Raw genomic sequence first — 24,113 nt, 5'->3', positions numbered from 1 at the left:
CCTTTAGTTGGTTTATTTTTAACGTCAGCTTGCCCCTGTAACTGACCCTATAACCACTCCTCTTCTCTTTGAAAAAAAGAAGCCAACGAGGATACTACAGTTTATCTTTTTTAAACTAAAAAGAAGTCAGTTTGGGAGTCATGGAGCAGACACTTATTGTGCATTTGTCTTAGCAGTTTGATATTTTTCGTGGAGATTGCAGTTAGTATTTTAGTAGTTTGACTCTTTAGCATTTGGTTATCCTTGGAGTTATCAAGCACTAAACTTTGCTTTTCTCTAAGTGCGTGGCAATGTTCTAGCTTTCGAGGTTGGCAATTGTCAAAAGCTAATAAAATATAAAAATGACCTCTTGGAAAAAGCTCTAGTTGTAATTGTCCATAATAGCCTGCAAAATTGAAACCTTTCCATTGAAAGACCTTTTCTTCCTTTCCTTCCAACTGCTCAAAATATAGCAAGGGGAGTGAGGGAAAGGGCCCTCCTTTTGACCTTGTAGGAGCGGATCCTTTTCCAAGCCAAATTCTTGCCCTCTACTGGAGCTGCAATGACCCACTTCCAAGGAGGACATCTTAATAACATTGTCAAAAACAACCTAGAAATAAAATAAAATTGATATGCACAATGTATTGAAATGCCATGTTTGATTTCCAAAGAACTTGATTACAAAATTTATAATTTATATGCAAACAAAGTATCATTTGCTTGGTTTAAGAGAATAAATCCATTAGGGAGACAGAGAGGCAAAAAAGAAAATCAGCTATGTACCAGTATTTATTGTTGCTTGCAAAAAACGTATTGTAAATATAAATTCTACAACAACTTGGTTTTACTGCATCTTGTTCAACACCTCTAAAGATTTCCCTAGACATTATTTTATAAATAAAGTTACAATATGAACTATGTATTTATGTTTATTCCTAACGAGTTTTGGAATTTCATATTTTATTTCAATATTTTCATCTTAATTTTTTTTTAAAAGGTAAATATTAAAACAAGAATGGAAGAAGCAAAGATAGAAACTTAGAAAGAAAAATTATAAAAAGAGAAATTATATGATGATTTTGAGAGACATTTCATTTTTTTATCTCAAGATAATTTTACTTATCAAAATCATAAGTGATTCATTTGGCACTGTTGATTGTAGATTTTTCAAAATTTTAAATCATGCTAGGTCCCTAGCCCCAAAGTTCTCTTGCCACTGAGCAATGTCCAAGAAGGTGGTTTGCTAACTCCTCATCCTGCTTAAACATGCAGCGCCAGGTAAAAAGCATGTCTTCTCTTGATGAGGTTGTCAATAGTGAAAATTTTGCTGTGCGCATCCATCCAATTGTAAAGGACCCAACCAAAGCCCATTTCCAAACCAAAATATCATCCCCAATGCCACCACCAAGGCTTGAATAATACAACCCAAAATATGCATCTTTACTTCCAAATTCCAGTCATTTACACCTCTACGCAAATTGTGAATGGATCTTAATTGGCATTTAAGGCAATACCTGCAAGTTTTGTGGTTTGCTATAACTAAGAGCTAAAGTATGAATTTCTCTTGAGCTTCTTGCTTGTTGGATGTCTATATATTGTGCAGTCTATTGCAAGCATTAGTATATCCATGCCGATTCTTTTTCAATTGCCTTTAGAAATATACTTTCAATACACCAATTTCAGAGTATAAGCTCTGGAAAGTGAATTTCAACTGCTGCAGGGCACTCCAGCAAACATCATTGTAGAATCTCATGTTTGGGTTGAAGATTCAGCATTTTCTTGGATTGATGGAAAAGTATTAGAGGTCAATGGAGAGGAAGCCAAGATCCAAACCAGTGATGGGAGGATGGTAAATATAGCCTTTTGTTTTGTTGCACTTATTATTATTTATTGTTTTTTTATTTTAATATTTTTAAAATAGTGTGTTGTTTTGACTTTCATGCTTAATCCATTGTAATTTAGAGTCTTGCTTCTGTCTTTTGGTAGAGGATGCGTTTTTATCTTCAAGGAGCCAACCTAGGCTCCCCATGCATCACTCAGGGCCCCACCAATTTATGGGGTGGGTGTGAGTGGATGGCTCAACTTTAGAAAAGGATGTGTCATTAAAACAAAACACTTAAATTTAATGGTCCTGCAGTTTGTAATAGATTCAAATTATGATCCTTGATTGTTTTTTATTTTTATTTTTACTGGAACAGAAAAACATCCTTTTTGATAGTGTCGTCAAATTGTGATACTTGGTTGTTTTTTATTTTTTGTTTTTTCTTTTACTAGAGCAGCAAAACATCCTTTTGGATGGTTCCCAAAGTAGCCCTAACACTTCAGAATATGATCTATTTCTCCTCTGATACTTATCAATGTGTGTTAGATGCTTGGATGAGTGCTTGAAATAAGGTTCCCCCCCTCGCATTGCCATTTGTGGGAACATTGGACATATTGGGACAGCTAGAAATTATTTATTTTCAATACTGTAACTGTTTGACCTGTGTGCCTGGATCTTGGACTTGGCTCTAGGACGTGTGCTAGATAACTTTGAAGGACACATGTTAGAGAAGGAACAGATAACTTAAATTTACGGTTTGGGTTTCTTGTTTCCATGCTTTGAATTTGTATAATAGTTTGCATCAACCACTTTTTGACTTTCAAACTAGCATCATTTATGCTGAAATCTAAATTATCCAATACAACTTGAGAATTGAACTTTCAAATTCCAAGAATACTATAATTTCAAGTTGAACTTGGTTATTTTAACAACATCCTAATTTTGAAAACCAACTAGCTTTCATTTTGATTTCTAGTTCAAAGCATGCAAAGTCTATGTTTTCCAGTTGTCTTTTTTTACACCCTGGATTTTTTTAAAAACAAAAGCATATGCATATGCTTCGTGTCTAATTCTCAATACATGGCTACAAATTTTATTTACTAAATTTTATCTTTCTTTCATCAGTCGATACTTTGTCCTAAGTATCCCTACAGACAACCGGTCCCAAGCCCGGATAAAGGAGGAGGATTGTGTTAGGTAGCTGATAGCTAGTGTAAAACTTGCTAGTTCTTATGATATGAATCCTTACAAAAGGTTCATTGGGGGGGTCCTCTACGAGTGACGTGTTGCACTTATTCCACCCAAGTGTAGCAAAAAATGGACAAAAGTAGGCTAGGCCAAGCCATTCTAGACGGAAGAGGGTCAAGAAGGTAGCATAGGAAAACCAGGGTTAGATTAGCAACTTGGATCATAGGGACACTTACAGGAAAAAACATGTAGTTGATACAATGATTAGAAGAAAAACTAATGAAATTTGCCTCCAAGTGATTGATTAGGTAGGGGAGAAAGCTAGAGAAATTGGAAAATTAGGATTTAAACTTTGGTACTTGAAAGGAAAACATAACAATGGGGTGGGAATCATTGTAGAAAAAGACTGAAAAGATAATTTGCTAGATGTTAAAAGAATAGGGGATAGGATCATAAAAATCAAGGTAACTTTAGGCCATTAGATAATCAATGTAGTGCAGATGCTCTGGAAGATAAAGATTGTATTATACAAAGGATAATAGGATTTGAAAAAACATTCATTGCTGATTCGAATGGACATGTTGGAAAGGATAATGGTAAAACTCTTAAGGCTTTATTGTAGGGAAATTGGGAAAATTGAAAGGATGGAAAATAGATAGAGAAAATGAGGTTGATCACTTTGAGGGAATTTGCCTCCAAATCTACCAAAGGCTCTGAATTATGTTATTGCTCGAATGAAAGAGCCCCATAGAGTTATACATAGGGTAGGGAACCCTACTCATATTAAGAATGCAAAAAATCTCAATCCAAGTCCTTAATGGACTCAATCCTAATTAATTGGGAAATCCTAACACATTAAATAAAATTCCCAATTTATTTGGGAATCAATGAATCATAGAATTAAATAGAAATCCTAATTGATTTGGGAATCCTAACACATTTATCAGAAATCTCATTGGTTTTGGAAATTCTAACATTTATGCCTCCTTCAAATCAACCTTGTCTTCAAGGCTAAGTAGCAATAAACTCCAGGAATCTCTCCTCTAAGGATTGATAAGTGTCCCAAGTTGCGTCTTCAGCTAGTAATTGAAGCTAGTGAACTAAAACTTTTGTGATGTCTTGACTTCTATGTTTGACCACTTGACGATCTAAAATTGCTTGTGGCTACACGTCAACCTCACCAATAGGTGCAATATCTGGAAAGTGGCGTTGCACAGCAACTTGCTCCCCTTACTTCTTGAGGCAAGAGACATGAAAAATTGGATGTGCCTTAGAACTTGTTGGTCAGTCAAGACGATAAGCAACTAGGCCTATACATTCCAGGATCTTATAAGGCCCATGAACCGAGGAGAAAACTTCCTAAGGAACGAATAGTCATAGATATTTGTCTATAGGGTTGTAGCCTGAGAAAAACCCAATCTTCCATTGAGAATTCTCTTTCACTACGACAGTTATTAGCTTGCTGTTTGATACAAGCTTGAGCTACAACAAAATTTTTCCTTAGGAGTTGAATCACTTTGTCTCGATCATGTAACTCCTTGTCATTTTGATCAATTAAGGAGGATCCAGCTGAATATCTAGCAAAGGCAGGAGGAGCTTGACCATAAACAACCTTGAATGGAGTCAACTTGATAGAGGAATGACAAGTGGTATTATACCACCATTCAGCCCATGGAAGCCATTGCACCCTATCTTTTGGTTTGTCGCTAGAAAAGCAACGAAGATAAGTCTCCAAGCACCTGTTGACAACTTTAGTCTGCCCATCTGATTGTGGATGATATGCTTTACTCATATTCAATAGCATTCCATGCAAGCGGAAAAGCTCCTTCCAAATTTTTTTGGTAAAGACTTTATCACAATCACTAACAATAGACAGAGGAATTCCATGCAACTTGACAATGTTCTCTACGAAAGTATGAGCAATACTTCTAGCAGAATAAAGGTGAGTTATAGCACAAAAATATGCTTATTTTGTAAGACGGTTAACAAAAATAGTAGATTTACCATGAGAATATGGCAGTCCTTCAATGAAATCCGTGGAGATATTAGTCCAAGATTCTTATGGAATAGGAAGAGGCTGTAGAAGGCCTAGACTTGCCATTATTTCAATTTTTTTTTTCATTGACAAACATCACATGTTGCCACAAACTTCTTTATTTCAGCCTTCATTCCCTTCGAGTAAAACTCCTTAGAAATGCGCTTGTAGGTTTTAGCATATAAGAAATCCAGAGTAACCTGCAACCAGTGATTCGTGTAATTCTTGGAGTATGGTTTGCTTGTTGGCTGATTAGGCACTAATAAAATCCTTCCTTTATACGTTAAGTTTAAAGAGTCTCAAAAGTAAGGAGGGACTGTAGTTGGCTCTTCTTGTTGCCTTTGGATGATAACTCTAGTCTCCATATTTGCCACCATTCCTTCTTGATTTGGTCAAGAGTACATAAATAGCCACAAGTTCAACTTGCTCAGGAAGTCGTGAGAGTGCATTTGCCACAAGGCCACCACATTTTCGGTCCCTTTCTTGTAAATAATCAGTCATGGCCTAACAACTTTGTGATCCACTTCTATTGTTCCATGAAAGAGATTCGTTGCTCCAAAAAACACTTGAGACTCTTGGGATTAGTTTGGATTTGGAAATGCTGGCCAATTAAATATGGTCCCTACTTTGTAACTACATACACAATGGCTAGCATCTCTTTGTTATAAACATACTTGTTGATGTGAGATGGAGAAAGAGCCTTATTTGTAAAAGCAATGGGGCGTCTGTCTTGCATTGAACTGCACCAATGCCAACTCCCGACGCATCGAACTCAATGATGAACACCTTGTTGAAATATGGCGAGTCAAGAATTGATGTGGTGGAGACTATGTAACGATTTGAAAATTATGCTATATATTTTTTTACATATAAAATAAGTCTGCTCTAAAATCACAACTGTAGTGCTCTGAACTCAGTGGAGCTCAGAGTGCTAATATTCCGTAGATAATTTAAACATACAACCAACGAAAGCAAACTATACTTTTACAACCATGCATACCAGAGTACTACCTCTCAACCTTAATATAAACATCTCCCTAAAAACATATTACAACCCCGGTTAACCAAAACAACTAGATATAAACAAAATATTGTCCCAACACTACTCACTCTCAGCTAGCTCATTTAGGTCCCGCCCTGAAGCTCCTAGACTTGGTTTCCTAAAGGTCCTAAAAAATTTGTATATTTAAAGGGGTGAGACACTTCTTAGTAAGACGGAATAGATTATTGTCAGTGTGTGGCTAATATGAGTTCTCATGAATTTAAACACATTCTTTAATTTAATTTATTTGACAGATATGACATTTGTACAATATAACTCACACCTATATAGTTGAAAATACACATTTCTTTCAGAATATAAAACAGTTCGTTTAAATAACCTCATTTACATAAATTCACATATATGCGTAGAAGAAACCCCCTTTTGGACATTCAACATCATCATGTATAAACCCCCATGATTAGGTTGTGCGGTCTGAAGACTGAACCTAGTTCTGGCTGGCCTACCACCAAGCTAAGTCAAACCTCATGTCTGCAAGTCCGATTTGCCTACCCAGCCTGGTCTAGACTCTAGGGGGTACGCACCCCTTCCGTGGGCAAATCGACTTTTCATTACCAACACTTTATCCAGAACAGTGTGGTTGCACTATCTCAAATACTAGCTACGGTACTGTGCTCTCATCACAACTGGTCCTCAGGGTTCTTAAATCATATAATGCAATTTAAGTAATAAAACTATAATAAAATTCTCATTTTCGTATTTCAGTATAACTGTCAAATCAAACCTGGCACTCAACCGTTATATCAAACCCGGCTCTCAGCCATCATATCAAACTCGACTCTCAGCCGTTATATCTCATTTCACAAATTCCACCACATTTCCAATATTTCCATCAAATAGTCCAAATCACATTTTTATGATAATACCATAAAAATACTCAGATTCAAATATGCAGTAAAATATAATTAAATCTCATACCACACGATTTATTCAATAATTATAATTTCACCAATTACTTGTAGAATTTTCAATATGTATAATTGGTAAATTTAATTATAACATAGGTATGATCAATTCCCCATTTTTAAATTTAATCCCCAATATATTTTAAAAACTCGAATATGATCGAATCCCCGCAATTTAATTTAATTCCAAAATATTCCTAAAAAATCTGATTTGATCAAATCCCTGGAGTTTAACTTAATTAGAATATATTCCCAAAAATCCCGATCTGATCAAAATCCCGTAGTTTAATTTAATTAAAATTTATTCCTCAAAACATACGTATAATAATTCAAAATTACCATTCCCATAAGCCTAAATACTCAGAAAATCATGTATATTATTCTTGAAACCAATTACTACAATTTAATCGGGAATATTTTCAAAATAAACTGACATAATCTATTCCCCTTACCTCACCCCAGGAGTGGTGTCTACGACAAATCCCTCCGGTTAAAAATGTTGGTGGTTGAGATAGGAACCCAGTGACATTTTTTGTTTTTCAATCGGCGCACTTATCGCCGAGAAATTGAGGAGAGAGAGTTGGCGAGAGAGAGAAGGGGGGCGTTCTCTGAATCAGGAAAACATTTCTTGAAGCTTAAGGAAGCTTCAGATTATGTTTATATAAATATATATATATATATAATATTATTATATTATATATATTATATTATTAAGTTAATAATAAATATTATTTATTTATTATTTTATTTTTGGAATCACTACATTCTCCCCTTTTTATAAAAAATTTCCTCGAAATTTGCTAATCAACATTCTTTCCATTTAAAAACCAAGCGCTTACCTAAACAGTTAGACTCATTTGACTAGTGTTGGGCCTCGTTAGATAGGTGTGGGTACCTCTGACATATTTCCTTTTCTAATATCTCGAATGATCTAATATATCTACGGCTCAGTTTACCTTTCTTCCCAAATCTTATAACTCCTTTCATCGGCGCAATTTTCAAGAATACGTTATCTTCTACACCAAACTCCAGCTTCTGACGGCGGGTATCTGCATAGGTTTTTTGTCTACTCTAAGCTGCCTTGATTCTACCTCAAATCAGCTTGATTTTCTCAAATGTTTCTTGAATCAATTCTGGCCCCAAAATCTTTCGTTCTCCAACCTCGTCCCAATGCAGCAGAGTTCGGCACCTTCGACCATATAACGCTTCATATGGTGCCATCTTGATACTAGTCTAACAATTATTATTGTAGGCGAATCCCACTAGTGGCAAAAATCGGATCCAGCTACCTTCGAAATCCAGCACACAAGCCCTCAGCATATCCTCTAAGATCTGAATCGTTTGCTTCGACTGTCCGTCAGCCTATCGGTGAAATGCAGTACTACAAATTAGTTGAGATCCCAAAGCTTCCTGCAAACTCTTCCAGAATCGAGAGGTGAATCATGGATCTCGATCTAAAACAATGGACACAGGCACGCCGTGGAGTCTAACTATCTCCTGAACATAAAGTTTTGCTAGCTTATTTAATGGAGTAACTGACTCTGATCGGAACAAAATGTGTATTCTTTGTTAGCCAATCCACAATTACCCAGATGGCGTTCTGTCCATACAATGCTAACAGTAACCCCGTGACAAAGTTCATGGAGATGTGCTCCCACTTCCACTCAAGAATGTAAATTGGTTGCAGTCGTCCCGCTGGTCTCTGATGTTCTGCTTTCACTCGTTGGCATATTAGACATTGTTCCACAAATCAGGCAATCTCCCTTTTCATATTGCTCTACCAGAAGGATTCTCGCAGATCTCTATATATCTTTGTACTCCTAGGATGTACGGTATAAAGAGAGCGATGAGCTTCCTCCAGAATTGCCCTTTTTATCTCTGCGTCGCTAGGTACACATAGTCTGGTGTGAAATTTGAGAACCCCATCATTTGAGATATTGAAATCTGTTTGTTGCCCACTTCGTACTTTCTCCACAATTTTCACCAATTTTGCATTTTTCATTTGAGTAGCTTTAATCCTTTCCTACAAGGTCGGCTGGATTACCAGACTTGCGATAAACATCGAGTGATTCCCTTCCACCATTTCCATGCCAAACCTCTCCAGGACCATCTTGATCTGGTGTTGGGCCACTACTGCCGAAACTGATGCATCCACTGACTTTCGATTCAAAGCATCAGCTACCACATTAGCTTTTCCTGGGTGATAATTGATGGTGCAGTCATAGTCTTTTATGAGTTCAAGCCATCCTCTCTATCTCATATTCAACTCCTTTTTGTGTGAAAATATACTTAAGGCTTTTATGATTTGTGAAAATTTCACACCTTTCACCGTACAAATAGTGCCTCCAGACTTTTAGTGTAAAGACCACCGCTACCAACTCCAAGTTGTGTGTAGGATAATTCTTCTTGTACTCCTTGAGTTGTCGAGAAGCATATGCAATAACCTTTCCTCGTTGCATCAGTATGCACCTGAGCCCCTTTCGAGACGCATCGCTGTAGATTACAAAACCCCATTCTCCTGAAGGGATTGTCAGCACTGGCGCAGTGATCAGTCACTGCTTTAACTCTTGAAAACTCTGCTCACACTTATCTGTCCACTCATATCTCATATTCTTCCTGATCAATTTTGTCAGAGGACCTGATAACTTGGAGAAACCCTCCACGAATCGGCGGCAGTATCCTGCCAATCCCAAGAAACTCCTGACCTTGTGGAAGTTTTTTGGTCTTGCCCAGTCCACTACAACCTCTATCTTGCTCGGATTCACAGAAATACCATCCTTGGATATCACGTGCCCCAGGAATGCCACCTGTTCCAGTCAGAGCTCACATTTCTTGAATTTAGCATGCAACCTTCTCTCCCTCAACACCTAAAGTACTATTCTCAAATGATCCTCGTGCTCTTTGGGACTCTTTGAATACACCAATATGTCGTCAGTAAATACCACTACGAACTGATCCAGATACTGATGGAAGACCCTATTCATCAGGTCCATGAATACAGCAGGAGCATTGGTAAGTCCGAATGGCATAACCAAAAATTCATAATGGCCATACCTGGTTCGGAAAGCGGTCTTCGGTACATCCTATGATTTAACTATCACCTGATGATACCCGGACTGGAGATCGATTTTTGAGAAAACTTGCGTTCCCTGAAGTTGGTCAAATAGATCATCGATACTGGGTAGTGGGTACTTATTCTTTATCATCATTATTTATCTCCCGATAGTCGATGCACATCCTCATCAACTCATCTTTCTTTTTAATAAATAAAACCGGTGTGCCCCACGGAGATACACTTGGCCTGATGAACCCCTTATCCAACAACTTCTGTAATTGCTCCTTTAATTCTTTCAACTCGGCTGGAGTCATTCTGTATGGAGCCTTAGAGATCGGCGTTGTTCCCGGTGATAGATAAATAGCGAACTCCACCTCACGCTCAGGAGGTAACCCTGGCAAATCCTCCAAAAATACGTCAGGAAACTCTTTTACTATCGGAATATCCTCCAGCTTAATTTTCCCCTCTGGTTTATCCTTTACCTAAGCTAGGTACCCCTGACACCCATTCAGGAGTAACCTTTTAGCTCGCATGGCTAACAAAATCGATGGCGAGGCGCGCACATGCGACCCCACAAATCTAAACTCCTACTCTCTTAGAGGTCTAAACACCACCTCTTTCTTGTAGCAATCGATACTGGCATATCCGGAAGCTAGCCAGTCCATCCCCAAAATCACCTCAAATCCGTGCATGTTGAGAACTATAAGATTAGTAGGCAACGTCTTCCCCTGAATACTAATCGGAAAATTTTCAAGTATCCTCCTACACATTACTACGGTCCCTGTCTGTGTAGTCACTGATAAATCGACTCCTAGTGGCTAAGCCTCTATCCCACACAATTTAATGAACTCCCAAGCCACGAATGAATGTGTCGCCCTTGAATCAAACAACACAACAGTTTTATGCGACAAAAATAAAATAGTACCTGTCACCACGTCACTGGTGTCCTTTGCATCTCTCGGCGTAAGCGAATACACCCACGCTTGAGCAGTGCCCCTCTGGTGGCCACCTCGGGGTGCCTGATTATGTTTGTGGAACTGATGAGGTGCGGGCGCATCACTGAATGGTGCATGACAGTCTCGTGCTATGTGGCCGGGTCTACCACATTAGTAATAGCCAGCTGATCTACCTAGGCACTCGCCCCAATGCCTTTGATGACACCTGGGGCAAGGAGGACGTGACTGAGTTCCCTGAGGAGCTCAGGGTCCCACCTCATGTTGCTGACCCGCGTAATCACCAGGCCTCTTCCATGCACTCCGACTGGTGCCGGTCTGAAACCCATGAGGCATGGATCTCTTCCTTTTGTTCACTACCCCCTCACACTCCTGTATACTAGCCTCCACTACCATGTCCTTGTCCACTAGTTCAGAGAAACTCTGCGCCTGCAACGCCACCACCTCCGCGCGTATTCCCGGCCTCAGATCTCTCTCAAACCTTTGGACCTTCTTCGTCTCATTCGGGACCATGTAAGGGGCGACACGAACTTGGCCACGTATTGCTGTATGGTCAAGTGCCCCTGTGTTAGATTCATAAACTCCTCCACCACCTTAACTTCCCTGATGAAAGCGGGGAAATATTTGTCGAAGAAGATCCCCCGAAAACGGCTCTAGGTGATAGTGGCAAGTCCTGGGCTTTGTTCCTCCATCAGCCTTACTGTTCTCCACCATTGTTTAGCCTCTCCTATCAATTTGAAAGTGGTGTACTACACCCTCTGCTCATTGGTGCAATGTAAAATAGCCAGAAGCTCCTCAATCTCTTGAACCCAATCCTCAGCCGCGAGTGGGTCCGCTCTTTCTGCAAATGTTGGTGGACTCATACGGGTGAATTGCTCGATCGTGTAGCCTCGATCTACCCACGGGTGATTCTGACCTATGGGGTCCCGCCGAATTTCCTTCCTAACTTGCTGGGCTAAACCTCGCAGCGCCACCGAGGTATCTACATCTTCCTCGCTAGAAGTATCCACATAATTATTACCTCCAGCGTCTACGCCCTTATCCCTGGGATCCATCCTGAAAACAGAGCAAAGAATAGTTTCTTAGAATCCTATTGCTGGGACTCGACCAGTACAATAAATTAGGTAAAACTATAGAATTCCCTACATTCTCGTACTGAAATACTTAGACTTCCCTGATGCACTTTTCTCGCACAAATAAATAATCTAACTTCCAACTCTCCAATTCAAGGGTTAGCCTTACCGCTTAGAAATAAAATTGTCGATGGTTTGCCATGATTTTTCTGAGACCGTCGCCTTAGGGAAACCATAGAAGACCGTCAAGGGAATTCTACCTCCAAGCTACAAGACAAACCCCAACATCTCAGGTACTCTGATCCACTATCTACTCTATACCTGACCCACTTTACCTTACGTAGGCTACCCCTTTCCTACTCTTATCACCACTCATTCCACTACTCTGGTAGTATAATTCCTCTAAAGTCTGCAGAACCTAGCAACATAGGCTCTGATACCACAATTGTAATGACTCGAAAATTATGCTATATATTTTTTTACATATAAAATAAGTCTGCATTGAAATCACAATTGTAGTGTCCTAAACTTAGTGGGGCCTGGAGTGCTCATATTCTGTAGATAATTTAAACATACAACCAACGGAAGCAAAATATAATTTTACAACCATGCATACCAGAGTACTACCTCTCAACCTTAATATCAACATCTACCCAAAAACATATTACAACCCCAAATGATCAAAACAACTAGATATAAACAAAATATTGTCCCAACACTACTCACTCTCAGCTAGCTTGTCTAGGTCCCGCCCTGAAGCTCCTAGACTCGGTTTCCTGAAGGTCCTGAAAAATTTATCTATTTAATAGGGTGAGACACTTCTCAGTAAGATGGAATAGATTATTGTCAGTGTGTGACTAATATGAGTTCTCGTGAATTTAAATACATTCTTTTATTTAATTTATTTGACATATGGAATTTGTACAACAAAACTCACACCTATACAGTTGAAAATACACATTTCTTTCAGAATATAAAACAGTTCGTTTAAATAACCCCATTTATATAAATTCACATATATGCATAGAAGAAACCCCCTTTTGGACATACAACATCATCATATATAAACCCCCATGATCGGGTTGTGCAGTCCGAAGACTAGACCTAGCCCTCGCTGGCCTACCACCAGGTTAAGTCAAACTTCATGTCTGCAAGTTCGATTTGTCTACCCAGCCTAGTCTAGACTCCAAGGGGTATACAACCCTTCCGTGGCCAAATCGACTTTTCATTACCAACACTTTATCCAGAACAGTGTGGTTGCACTATCTCAAATACTAGCTACGGTACCGTGCTCTCATCACAACTGATCCTCAGGGTTCTTAAATCATATAATGCAATTTAAGTAATAAAATTGTAATAAAATTCTCATTTTCGTATTTCAGTATAATTGTCAAATCAAACTCGGCACTCAACCGTCATTTCAAATCCGGCTCTCAGCTGTCATATCAAACTCGACTCTCAACCATCATATCAAATCCGGCTCTCGGCCATCATATCAAACTTGGCTCTCAGCAGTCATATCTCATTTCACAAATTCCACCACATTTCCAGTATTTCCATCAAATAGTCGAAATCACATTTTTACGATAATACCACAAAAATACTCAGATTCAAATATGCAGTAAAATATAATTAAATCTCATGCCACACGATTTATTCAATAATTATAATTTCACCAGTTGCCTACAGAATTTTCAAAATATATAATTGGTAAATTTAATTATAACGTAGGTATGATCAAATCCTCATTTTTAAATTTAATCCCCAATATATTTTGAAAACCCGAATATGATCAAATCTCTGCAATTTAATTTAACTCCAAAATATTCCCAAAAAATTTGATTTGATCAAATCCTTGGAGTTTAACTTAATTAGAATATATTCCCAAAAATCCTGATCTGATCAAAACCCTGCAGTTTAATTTAATTAAAATTTATTCCCCAAAACATGCATATAATAATTCAAAATTACCATTCTCGTAAGCCTATATACTTAGAAAATCATGTATATTATTCTTGAAACCAATTACTACAATTTAATCGGGAATATTTTTAAAATAAACTGACATAATCTATTCCCCTTACCTCACCTGAGGAGTGGTGCGTACGACGTTCTTACGACAAATCCACTCTGGTTAAAAATGTTGGTGGCCGGGATAGGAACTCTGTGGTATTTTTTGTTTTTTAATTGACACACTTATAGGTGAGAAATTAAGGAGAGAGAGAGAGAGTGAGGAGAGAGAGTTGGCGAGAGAGAGAAGGGGGGCGTTCTCTAGATCGGGAAAACATTTCCTAAAGCTTCCTTATGTGTGTATATATATATATATAGATAATATTATATTATTATATTATATTATATTAATATATTATTATATTATATTATATTATTAAATTAATAATAATAATTTAATTAATTATTGTTATTATTTATTTTAGAATCACTACAGACTATGTGCTTAAGCTTGACAAAGGCTTGTTCAGCTGCCTTATTTGAATGCATCCTTTTTTAGTAGAGTGGTTAATGGAGCACTAATATTTCCATAATCCTTGACAAACTTGCCATAGTAACTAGTCAACCCCAAAAGTCCTCGCAACATCTTGACTATTTGTGGAATAGGCTAGTTTGTCATCGCTTGTATTTTAGAAGGATCAACTGAAACACCTTCTTGGGAAAAAATATGCCCAAGGTATTCCACATGCGGTTCAGCAAAGCTGCATTTATATTTCTTGACAAAAATATGATGCTCATGAAGAGTGGTGAGTACAATTAGCAAATGACATAAATGATCTTCGAGAGATGAGCTGTATTTTAGGATATCATAAATAAAATATGAGAAAAAAATTTCATAGGTAAGGTTGGGAAATGTCATTTATGGGACAGTAGGTGAAAGGCGCATTAGTTAACCCAAAAGGCATAACCAAAAACTCTTAAATTACCATCATGAGTTCCGAACATTGTCTTCTGAATGTCATTGTTATGTACCCGAATTCGGTGATAGCATGACCTCAAGTCGAGTTTGGTGAAATATTGGGCACCTCCCAACTCATCAAACAATTTATCCACAATAGGAATAAGATATTTATCCTTCACATTGCTGTTGTTTGGTGCTTGATAGTCAACACACATCTGCCAAGAACCATCCTTCTTTACCAATAGGACAAAAGAGGAATATGGATTGACACTTTGTTGACTTATGCCAACATCTAACATTTCTTTCACTATCTTTTCTATTTTTGCTTTCTGAAAATAGGGATAGGGATAAGGACAAATATTATTAGGGACGCTACTTGGCAATAAAGGAATGCAGTGATCATGTGTTTGCTGGGATGGCAATCCCTAGGACTCCATAAACAAGTTTGAAAATTTTGAAATAAGAGATTCTAGCCCTTCATCCTGGCTAGAATCATATTGTAACTCCTTTGGTGCTCAAAGTTGTTCTAGGAAGTCATATCGCTCCTTTTTAAGGAGCTTCTCCAAACGATGGCTTGAAAATGTTGTGCCATTACCACAATGTTTGCCTTTAAGGGTCACTCTTTGGTCGTTCATGATGAACTTTATAATGAGTTTAGGAAAATTCCAAGCTATATCACCAAAAGTCTGTAACCGTTCAATAGCCAAAACCACTTAATAATCTTCTAGTGGCAATGGAAAGAAATCAACATACAACTTATAATTTTGCATAGTAAGTTTAACCTTTAGACACTTGCTTCGGCATGTCAAAGTCCTTCCATCTGCAACCTTCACATCAAAATTTTCACATTGCTCCATAGGATAGGCTAGTCATTTAGCAATTTTAGTATTCATGAAATTATTAGTGCTACTCGTATCAATTAAGATAGTGACATGTTGGAGTTTTAGGAAGCCATTTATTTTCATGGTTTGAGGATTAGCATTCCCAGCTAAAGCATGAACTAAAGAAGTTATAGATTCATCATTATTATTAGATTCTATACCTTCTTAATTTGAATCAACACAATCATCCTTAACCTCTTCTAGCTTCTCTATTGGTTCAATCATCAAGAGTCGTCCTATTTTGCAATTGCAACAATGTCCCTTATGCCACTTCTCTTCACAATGTCCTCACAAACCCTTTGTCATTCGCTTTTTAGGTATCTCTTGAGTCAATCATTTGGTAGGAGGATTGCGAGTATGTGGTGTGATAGTGTTGTTGACATTTGGTTGCTAATGGTTTTTGTTGGAGTAATGTCATTCTTTTCCCAACTTATCTCCTTTTAATCATGCAAAGGAAATTGCAGCGGTCATAGTTCGTGGCTAACGCACTTTGACCTCACGCCGAATGTCAGGTAGGCGACCTTTAATAAAAGTATTGACGAGTTGGCTTTCATTCCAATCTTTAGTTCTGTTTGATAGCTGCTTAAATCGTGTTTGCTACCCCAGGACAGTGCTAGTTTGGTGTGTTTTGGCAATCTCTCTATCAATTTTCTCATATCTAGTGGGCTCAAATTGGACAAGTGATCTAGAAAAAAAATTCACCCTATGAAGGCATTCCAAAACAAGCTTCAACCAATCACCCCATTGAATAGCAAACCCAACTAGTAGGATCATCACTATCTCACTGAGGAAATACCACCTTCATATGGGAAGGACCACGATCACACTCTTTTTGGTAACCTCCTTCGTGCATGTATGGCTGCTCCTTGCAATTAGTTGACTTAGCGGAATTATCTTCTCTCTCTTTATGAGATAATGCACTGAGTAGTTTAAAGAGGGATGGTTGGATCTCTTTAATTGAGTCTTATATGTATTGCTAAGTTCAACCTTTAGCATAGCTTCCATTTGGGTCTTTGCTAAATTTTTTGAGGCCATTGCATACAAGTGAAGATCAATAATTCCAAGATCTTGCTTTTTTCAATAGGTTTAATGGCATCCAAAAGAATGTCTACTCTGGTACCAAATGATAAAAACCCTAGGGTTTTATCATAGGGAATTAGGGAAATTGAAAAGATGGAAAATCTAAAGAGAAAATAGGGTTGATCTCTTTGAGGGGATCTACCTCCAAGTTGGGCAAAGGCTCTGAATTACGTAAGTGCTTGAATGCTAAAAGCCCCATAGGATTCCATTTATAGGGTAGGGAACCCTACTCATATTAGACAACAAAACCAAGCCTTAGTCCCACTAAGTGGGGTCGGCTATATGAATCCTTTTCCGCCAATTTATGCGATCATGGATCAAACCCTACTCATATTAGGAATGCAAAAAAATCCCAATCCAAGTCCTTAATGGACTTAATCCTAATTGATGTGGGAATCTGAACACATTAATAAAAATCCTTATTGATTTGGGAATCATAACACTAAATAGAAATCTCAATTGATTTGAGAATCCTAACACATCAATTAGAAATTCTAATTGATTTGGGAATCCTCTAACGAATAATAAAGGTTATGAGAGGATACATGGAGGCCATGGATGGAGATAAAAATGAGTTTGGTGATCTGATTTTAGATTTTGGCATGTCAATTTTTTTTTTTTGGTTGTAATAAAAGAGATTTTTGCATCTCATTCAATCTCGTTATAATGAATACATTCTTTAAGGAAAGAAAAGAGCACTTTATCACCTTCAAGAGTGGATAAAATAAAAGCCAAATAGATTTTTTCTTAACTAGGAGGGGAGATTGTTTATCTTGTAAGGATTGTAAAGTTTTCCAAGGGGAAAGCTTGACTACACAACCTCTAGTTTTAGTATTAGATATTTGTACAAAGAATTGGAAGAGAAAGAGCAGCATGGATTAATGTAAGATGATTAGGTCATGGTGTTTGAAGGGAGAAAATATGGTAAAATTTGAAGATAAAATTATCAAAGAGGGTGATTGGACAATAGGGGATAAAGTAGATGTAGACACTTTATAGGATATAATGGCTAGCTCTATTAAAAGGGTAGCAAAAGAGGTTTTAGATGAATCCAAAGGAAGACTCTTGAGCAGCAAAGAAAGCTGGTGGAGGGATCAAGATGTCCAAGTTGCTGTAAAGACAAGAAGAATTTGATATAGAACATGGCAAAATTGTAGATATATAGAAATTTTTGAATAGTATAAAGATGCAAGAAAAGAGACAAAAAAGGCCACTAATGAAGCTAAACATAAAGCTTATGATATTTTATATGCTACATAGATACCAAAGAAGAGGAAAGATACATATATAAAGTAGCTAGAGCTAGAGAAAGAAAGTGCAAAGATTTAGGTAATGTAAAATGTATAAAGGATGAGAATGATAAAGTCTACGCAAAAGAAGAAGACATAAAAAAAAAAAAAAGGTGGTATAGATACTTTATAAGTTGTTTAATGAAAACCAAATTGAAAGCTTAAACCTAGAAGTGGCAAATGAGGAAAAGACTAAAAATCTGAGATTTATTAAAATTAGAGTCACTGAAGTTAAGATGACCTTAAAAAAGATGAAAAGTGGGAAATCTATAGGATAAGATAACATCCCAATTGAAGTTTGGAAATATCTAGGAAATAAAGGAAGTATATGGTTAACTAATTTAGTCAACACTATTTTAAAAAATAAAGACCAAGAAAATGTTAGAGGATTGGAGAAAGAGCATGTTAATACCTATATACAAAAACAAAGGTGATATTCAAAATTATAAGAACTATCACGAAATTAAACTTATTAGTTATACGATGAAATTGTAGGAAAGGTTATTGAACAAAGAATTAGAATAGTAATGAGGGTCTTAGAGAATTAATTTGGTTTTATGCCTAGGATATCAACTACAAAAGATATTTATCTTCTAAGAAGTTTAATCGAAAGTTTAGGGAAAAGAAGAGGGACTTGCATATGGTTTTTGTTGACTTGAAAAAAGCATATGATAAAGTACTTAGGAAAATTCTATAGTGGCTTCAAGAAAAGAAGGGATGCAGTAGATATATTGATGCCATTAAGGATATGTATAATAGAGCAACGATTGGCGTTGGGATTGTAGGAGGAGAGTCTAGTGAATTTCCAATCACACTAGGTGTACCCCAAGGATCTACTTTGAGCCCCTATTTGTTTGATTTAATGACTGATGAACTTACTAGGAATATCTAGAATGAGGTCCCATGGTGTGTGTTGTTTGCAAATAATATTGTTTTGATTGATGAAAGTAGGAGTAGGGTAGAATCTAAGTTAGAACTATGGAGAACATCCTTAGAGTCTAGAGCTTTTAGGAAAAGTAAAAATAAAATAGAATATATGAAATGTAATTTAAGCCATGCAAAGAGGAATTTTGAAGATAAGACTAAACTTGATAATCAAGAAATCAACAACACTAGTAGATTTCAATATCTTGGTTCTAGTATGCAAGCAGAAGGAGAAATTGAAGAGGATGTAGTGCATAGAGTTAAAATTGGGACGTTGGGTAAAGTAGAGGAGTGCGTCCGGTGTCCTATGTGATTGTAGAATACCATTAAAATTAAAAGGAAAGTTCTATAGGACGAGTATAAGACGAGCCATGCTATATGTTAATGTTGGGCAACTAAGAAACAACAAAAAAGTAAAAGTTGTCAAAATGCAAAGACTAAGATGGATGAGTGGTATAACATTAAAGGATAAATTAAGGAATGAACATATTCGCAATAAATTAGGCATTGAATAGATAGAAGATAAGCTAAGGGAGGGGTGGCTTTGATGGTTTGGGCTTTTGAAACTTAGTCCAAGTAGTGTGGTAGCGAGGAGGAGCTAGCTAGTTATTGTAATGGTGCTAGAAGAGGTAGGGGTAGACCTTAATTAGGCATTGAATAGATAGAAGATAAGCTAAGGGAGGGGTGGCTTTGATGGTTTGGGCATTTGAAACTTAGTCCAAGTAGTGTGGTAGCGAGGAGGAGCTAGCTAGTTATTGTAATGGTGCTAGAAGAGGTAGGGGTAGACCTTAAATAACTTGGAATGAGGTTGTGAGGAAGGATTTAATAGCTCTTAAGTTAGTCAAGGAAAATGCCCTTGATCTTGTGAATTGGTGGAAAATGATTCATATAGCTGACCCCACATAGTGGGACTCAAGGCTTGTTTTTTTGTTGTTGTACTGAATAGTGTTGACTGTCTTGAATTCCCATCCTCATGCACATAGATATGGGTCCTTTCCCTACCAAGGTGGAGCCTCTATCTACAAATTTGAATTGACTTGGCAATTCATTTTTGTATATGCAGGTCACACATATGAATGTTATGTTTATAGTGTTTGAAATAGTTCTTTGATCATCTATGTGGGTTGGGTGTATATGAGTTTAGGGTGAGCATTTAGAGATTTTTTATCTCTTTTGGTACCTCCATTTTTATTCATGCTGAAACTTTCGTCCCTCGCCTTGTGGATATAGACTTCAAAGGTGAACCTCTTCAATCTTGGTGTTTGTTTTGTGTTGTTCTTAGTTTTTCTTTGTTTACAAATCTCATAGTTTGCATTTGATTTGGGTTTGTTCATAACAAATTTCATTGTAAAAAAATTTGAAAGAATTTTCTCTTAACTATGTGCAAATGTGCAATGCATATTGTAAAATAAAAGATGCTGTAAATTGAGGGCTTTGATAAGTGGTGGTAGGAGGATGAGGGAGGGTTGGAGAAGGAACAGTAGTTCTTGTTATCTAGAAGAAGTTTTACTGTATAACTAGTAGTAGTAGCTGCCATGTCTGCGTCTGTAGGTGGTAGCAGCTGTAATGATAAAAGAGGATGATGGGGGGCAGGAGGAGGAAAATATCATTATATGAATGGATTTGTAATTAAATACTTCAAATAAAAATGTATTATGTGGCTGTAATTAGAAATGTGTAATAGCTTGTGGCCTTACCTATGTCCTATATTGTAATGGAAATAAGTAAATATGTTGTTATTTTCTTTCATTTTTATAAATATTATATATAGTTTTGTTTTCCTTTGATAAGATGAATAGAGTTTTAAATATGTACTCTATATTCATTCTTTTCTCTGATCATCAAAACAAATAAATTGTATTGTTTAAATTAACTAGTCCTTGAGTTGTAAAACATGGACTTTTGCAGGCAATGCAGAGTTGGGTTTGGCTTCAAAAGTTAAATGACCCTCTGAATATGATTATTTCCAGCTCATTTATTTCATTAACAATCTCAAGAAAGCTTCTATGCCAGCAGATCTTGAGCCAAGTTCCAGCATCTTATTTTGTCTTTACTGCTTTGTTGAGGATGCTAACCAAACTATGGTTTAAGTATACCCCCTTAACTTGATGTTAATGATTCTTTGCAATAATTGAAACACACTTAGAAGCAAAAATCCCGCTTTATCAGGCATAGCTGAAATCTATGAATTATGGTCATGTTATGTCAAATGTCCAATCATTTGTTAAGTATTATATGTTTGTTACACTTTTTCACAGATAGAATTTTATTATTTGGCTGTAAAGTGTTTTCAAGATTTTGAATACACTTAGTTCTGTAATTACAGTGTTACACTTACCTTTTCCCCTTTTCTTTAGCATAAACACTAGAAATGAGTCAAACCTAGAATGGGTGCCCTATGGCTCCAAGCCTTTGTAATTGAAGTCCTCCACCTTCCTTCTTGTATGTTTTTGCTGTTTTTGAAGGCTCCTGCCTTCCCTCTTGTATTTTTTCTTGTTCTAATAAATTTTTCTTGCCTTTTTTGAAAAAAAAAAGAAAAAAATAAAAATGCTGCTCTAATTGGCACAGCTGAAATCTCTGACTTGTGCTGATGTTGTGTGAAATATCCACTTGTTTGTTGTGAATTATTATTAATGTTACTCTTTTTTCATACAGGTTAGTTTATTAGTTGGCTGTAAAGTGTTTTTTTTTTTTTTTTATTAAAATTTTGAATGCACTTGGGTAATTAGATGTGGCTTCTTTTTTCCCCCTTTTCTTTGTTTGGTTGGTGAGGTGAGGGAGTAGTTTGGAGATTTTCTACCAGTTGAGATGTTAACTACATTTATACTGACCAGGTTGTTGCAAATTTATCAAAAATATATCCCAAGGATATGGAGGCTCCTATTGGTGGAGTAGATGACATGACCAACCTATCATATTTGCATGAGCCCAGTGTTTTACAGAATTTGGCAACTAGATATGAGCTTAATGATATATATGTGAGTTTATCTCTACACTCAACTTAAATTTGTCCATTAATATTCACCCTGGTGAGAGTAAATCGCCAAGCCACTGGTAGCTCTGTTATAATAAGGATTCACATTCCTTGGATTAACTGCAGACATATACTGGAAGCATTCTTATTGCCATCAATCCATTCCAAAATTTGTCTCATCTGTATGATGCTGACATGATGGAGCAATACAAAGGGGCACAATTTGGGAAGCTCGGGCCTCATGTTTTTGCAATCGCTGATGTTGCTTATAGGTGATCAGCCTTACTATGTTCTGGAAATAAATGTTTCTTTCTCAAAAAAATTGCATTCATAGGTTATTGAATTGCTTAAATTTGAATCAGGGCAATGGTCAATGAAGGGAAAAGCAACTCCATTCTGGTCAGCGGTGAAAGTGGGGCTGGTAAGACTGAAACCACGAAGATGCTTATGCGATACCTTGTCTATTTGGCTGGCCATACTGCCATCGAAGGACGGTCAGTGGAACAGCAAGTTCTTGAAGTAAGATGATTGTCTGACTCCTGTTCTATATCAACCAATCTTTTGGATGTGTGATGGCTAAAGATGACGTTTAAGTAAATGCTTTGAGGGTCAGCAGTTAAGGCTCTAAATTTTACTGCTCTAACAAGCTGAGTAAACAGGACATATACAGGTGCAGGTGTGACATGTAGGTATTTTTTTTTTTTACCTGGAGATGTAGGGCTCCTATATTTGAGGATTAACTATCAAGGGACACAAAAGGATACTTTTACAAAAATTATGGCTACAACCAAGTAATTGATATCTGGAGCTCTTCAAAATTTAGATAAATGAAACCACTATGGCATGGATACCATTTGAATAGATAGTCTTAACTGCAAAATTGTTGAGTGCTTTATATTTTCTTATAAAATTTCCCCCACTTAAATTCTTTGAAAGGGACAGTCAAATGGAAAGAAGAGAAATTTTCTGACAAACATGATCCTTGGCACCCATTTCCTACAAAGTTATCTCCCTGATGTATCTGTGATAAGGTTATCTGGAAACTACTCATAACCTTGGTCCAAATGAAGGGCTACAAATTGGGAGATGGTTGAGAGATTTGGGATCTGCCCTTCATAAACACACTTGTTGGTGGTTGTTTGTGTACCCCAAAAAAAAAAGGTGATCCACTATAGATTTTACTTTCCCTTTCTCAAGTCCACTATCCAGAGGCCATTTTGAGGCCAGAGGCCCTATTTAATATTAGGACATGTTCAAATCAGAAACTGACAGAATTTAAAGATGTTTATTTATAAGTTGATTTTCCCAGATGTTCTTCGACTTATCAATAAACCTTTATGCTATTTTGTTGAATCACCCATTAAGTCCTTCTGTGATAAGACAGTCAAATGGAAAGAAGAGAAATTTTCTGACAAACATGATCCTTGGCACCCATTTCCTACAAAGTTATCTCCCTGATGTATCTGTGATAAGGTTATCTGGAAACTACTCATAACCTTGGTCCAAATGAAGGGCTACAAATTGGGAGATGGTTGAGAGATTTGGGATCTGCCTTTCATAAACACACTTGTTGGTGGTTGTTTGTGTACCCCAAAAAAAAAAAGGTGATCCACTATAGATTTTACTTTCCCTTTCTCAAGTCCACTATCCAGAGGCCATTTTGAGGCCAGAGGCCCTATTTAATATTAGGAAATTTTCAAATCAGAAACTGACAGAATTTAAAGATGTTTATTTGTAAGTTGATTTTCCCAGATGTTCTTCGAATTATCAATAAACCTTTATGCTATTTTGTTGAATCACCCATTAAGTCCTTCTATGATAAGATGAGCCCCTGTATCACTCCAAATTTGTAGAAGCTGTAATTTAAGATGCATGCTTCATTGGCCCCTCACTTTTTTTTCCCAGGCCTATTTCATTGCTTTTTATTTTTATTTTTTTTTTGTAATTTTTTTTTTATAACTTGAACCAGTCTGAATTTCTT

The 24,113-nt window shown here is 36.9% G+C and overlaps 1 protein-coding gene across 1 annotated transcript in view; it reads left to right on the top strand.

The window, feature by feature from the left end:
- Positions 1 to 1,810: 1,810 nt before the first annotated feature.
- Positions 1,811 to 24,113, top strand: part of LOC131155228 (myosin-9) — a 99,868-nt gene continuing 77,565 nt past the window's right edge. Inside the window, exons 1-4 of the mRNA XM_058108219.1 lie at positions 1,811 to 1,828; positions 21,993 to 22,136; positions 22,259 to 22,404; positions 22,495 to 22,651. Coding sequence (XP_057964202.1) covers positions 1,826 to 1,828; positions 21,993 to 22,136; positions 22,259 to 22,404; positions 22,495 to 22,651 — 450 coding nt within the window. The 5' untranslated portion in view covers positions 1,811 to 1,825. The remainder of the gene's footprint in view (positions 1,829 to 21,992; positions 22,137 to 22,258; positions 22,405 to 22,494; positions 22,652 to 24,113) is intronic.

Source organism: Malania oleifera, chromosome 5 (genome assembly GCF_029873635.1).
Source record: "Malania oleifera isolate guangnan ecotype guangnan chromosome 5, ASM2987363v1, whole genome shotgun sequence".
Classification (NCBI taxonomy): domain Eukaryota; kingdom Viridiplantae; phylum Streptophyta; class Magnoliopsida; order Santalales; family Ximeniaceae; genus Malania; species Malania oleifera.
This window is presented reverse-complemented; position numbering and strand designations above follow the sequence as displayed.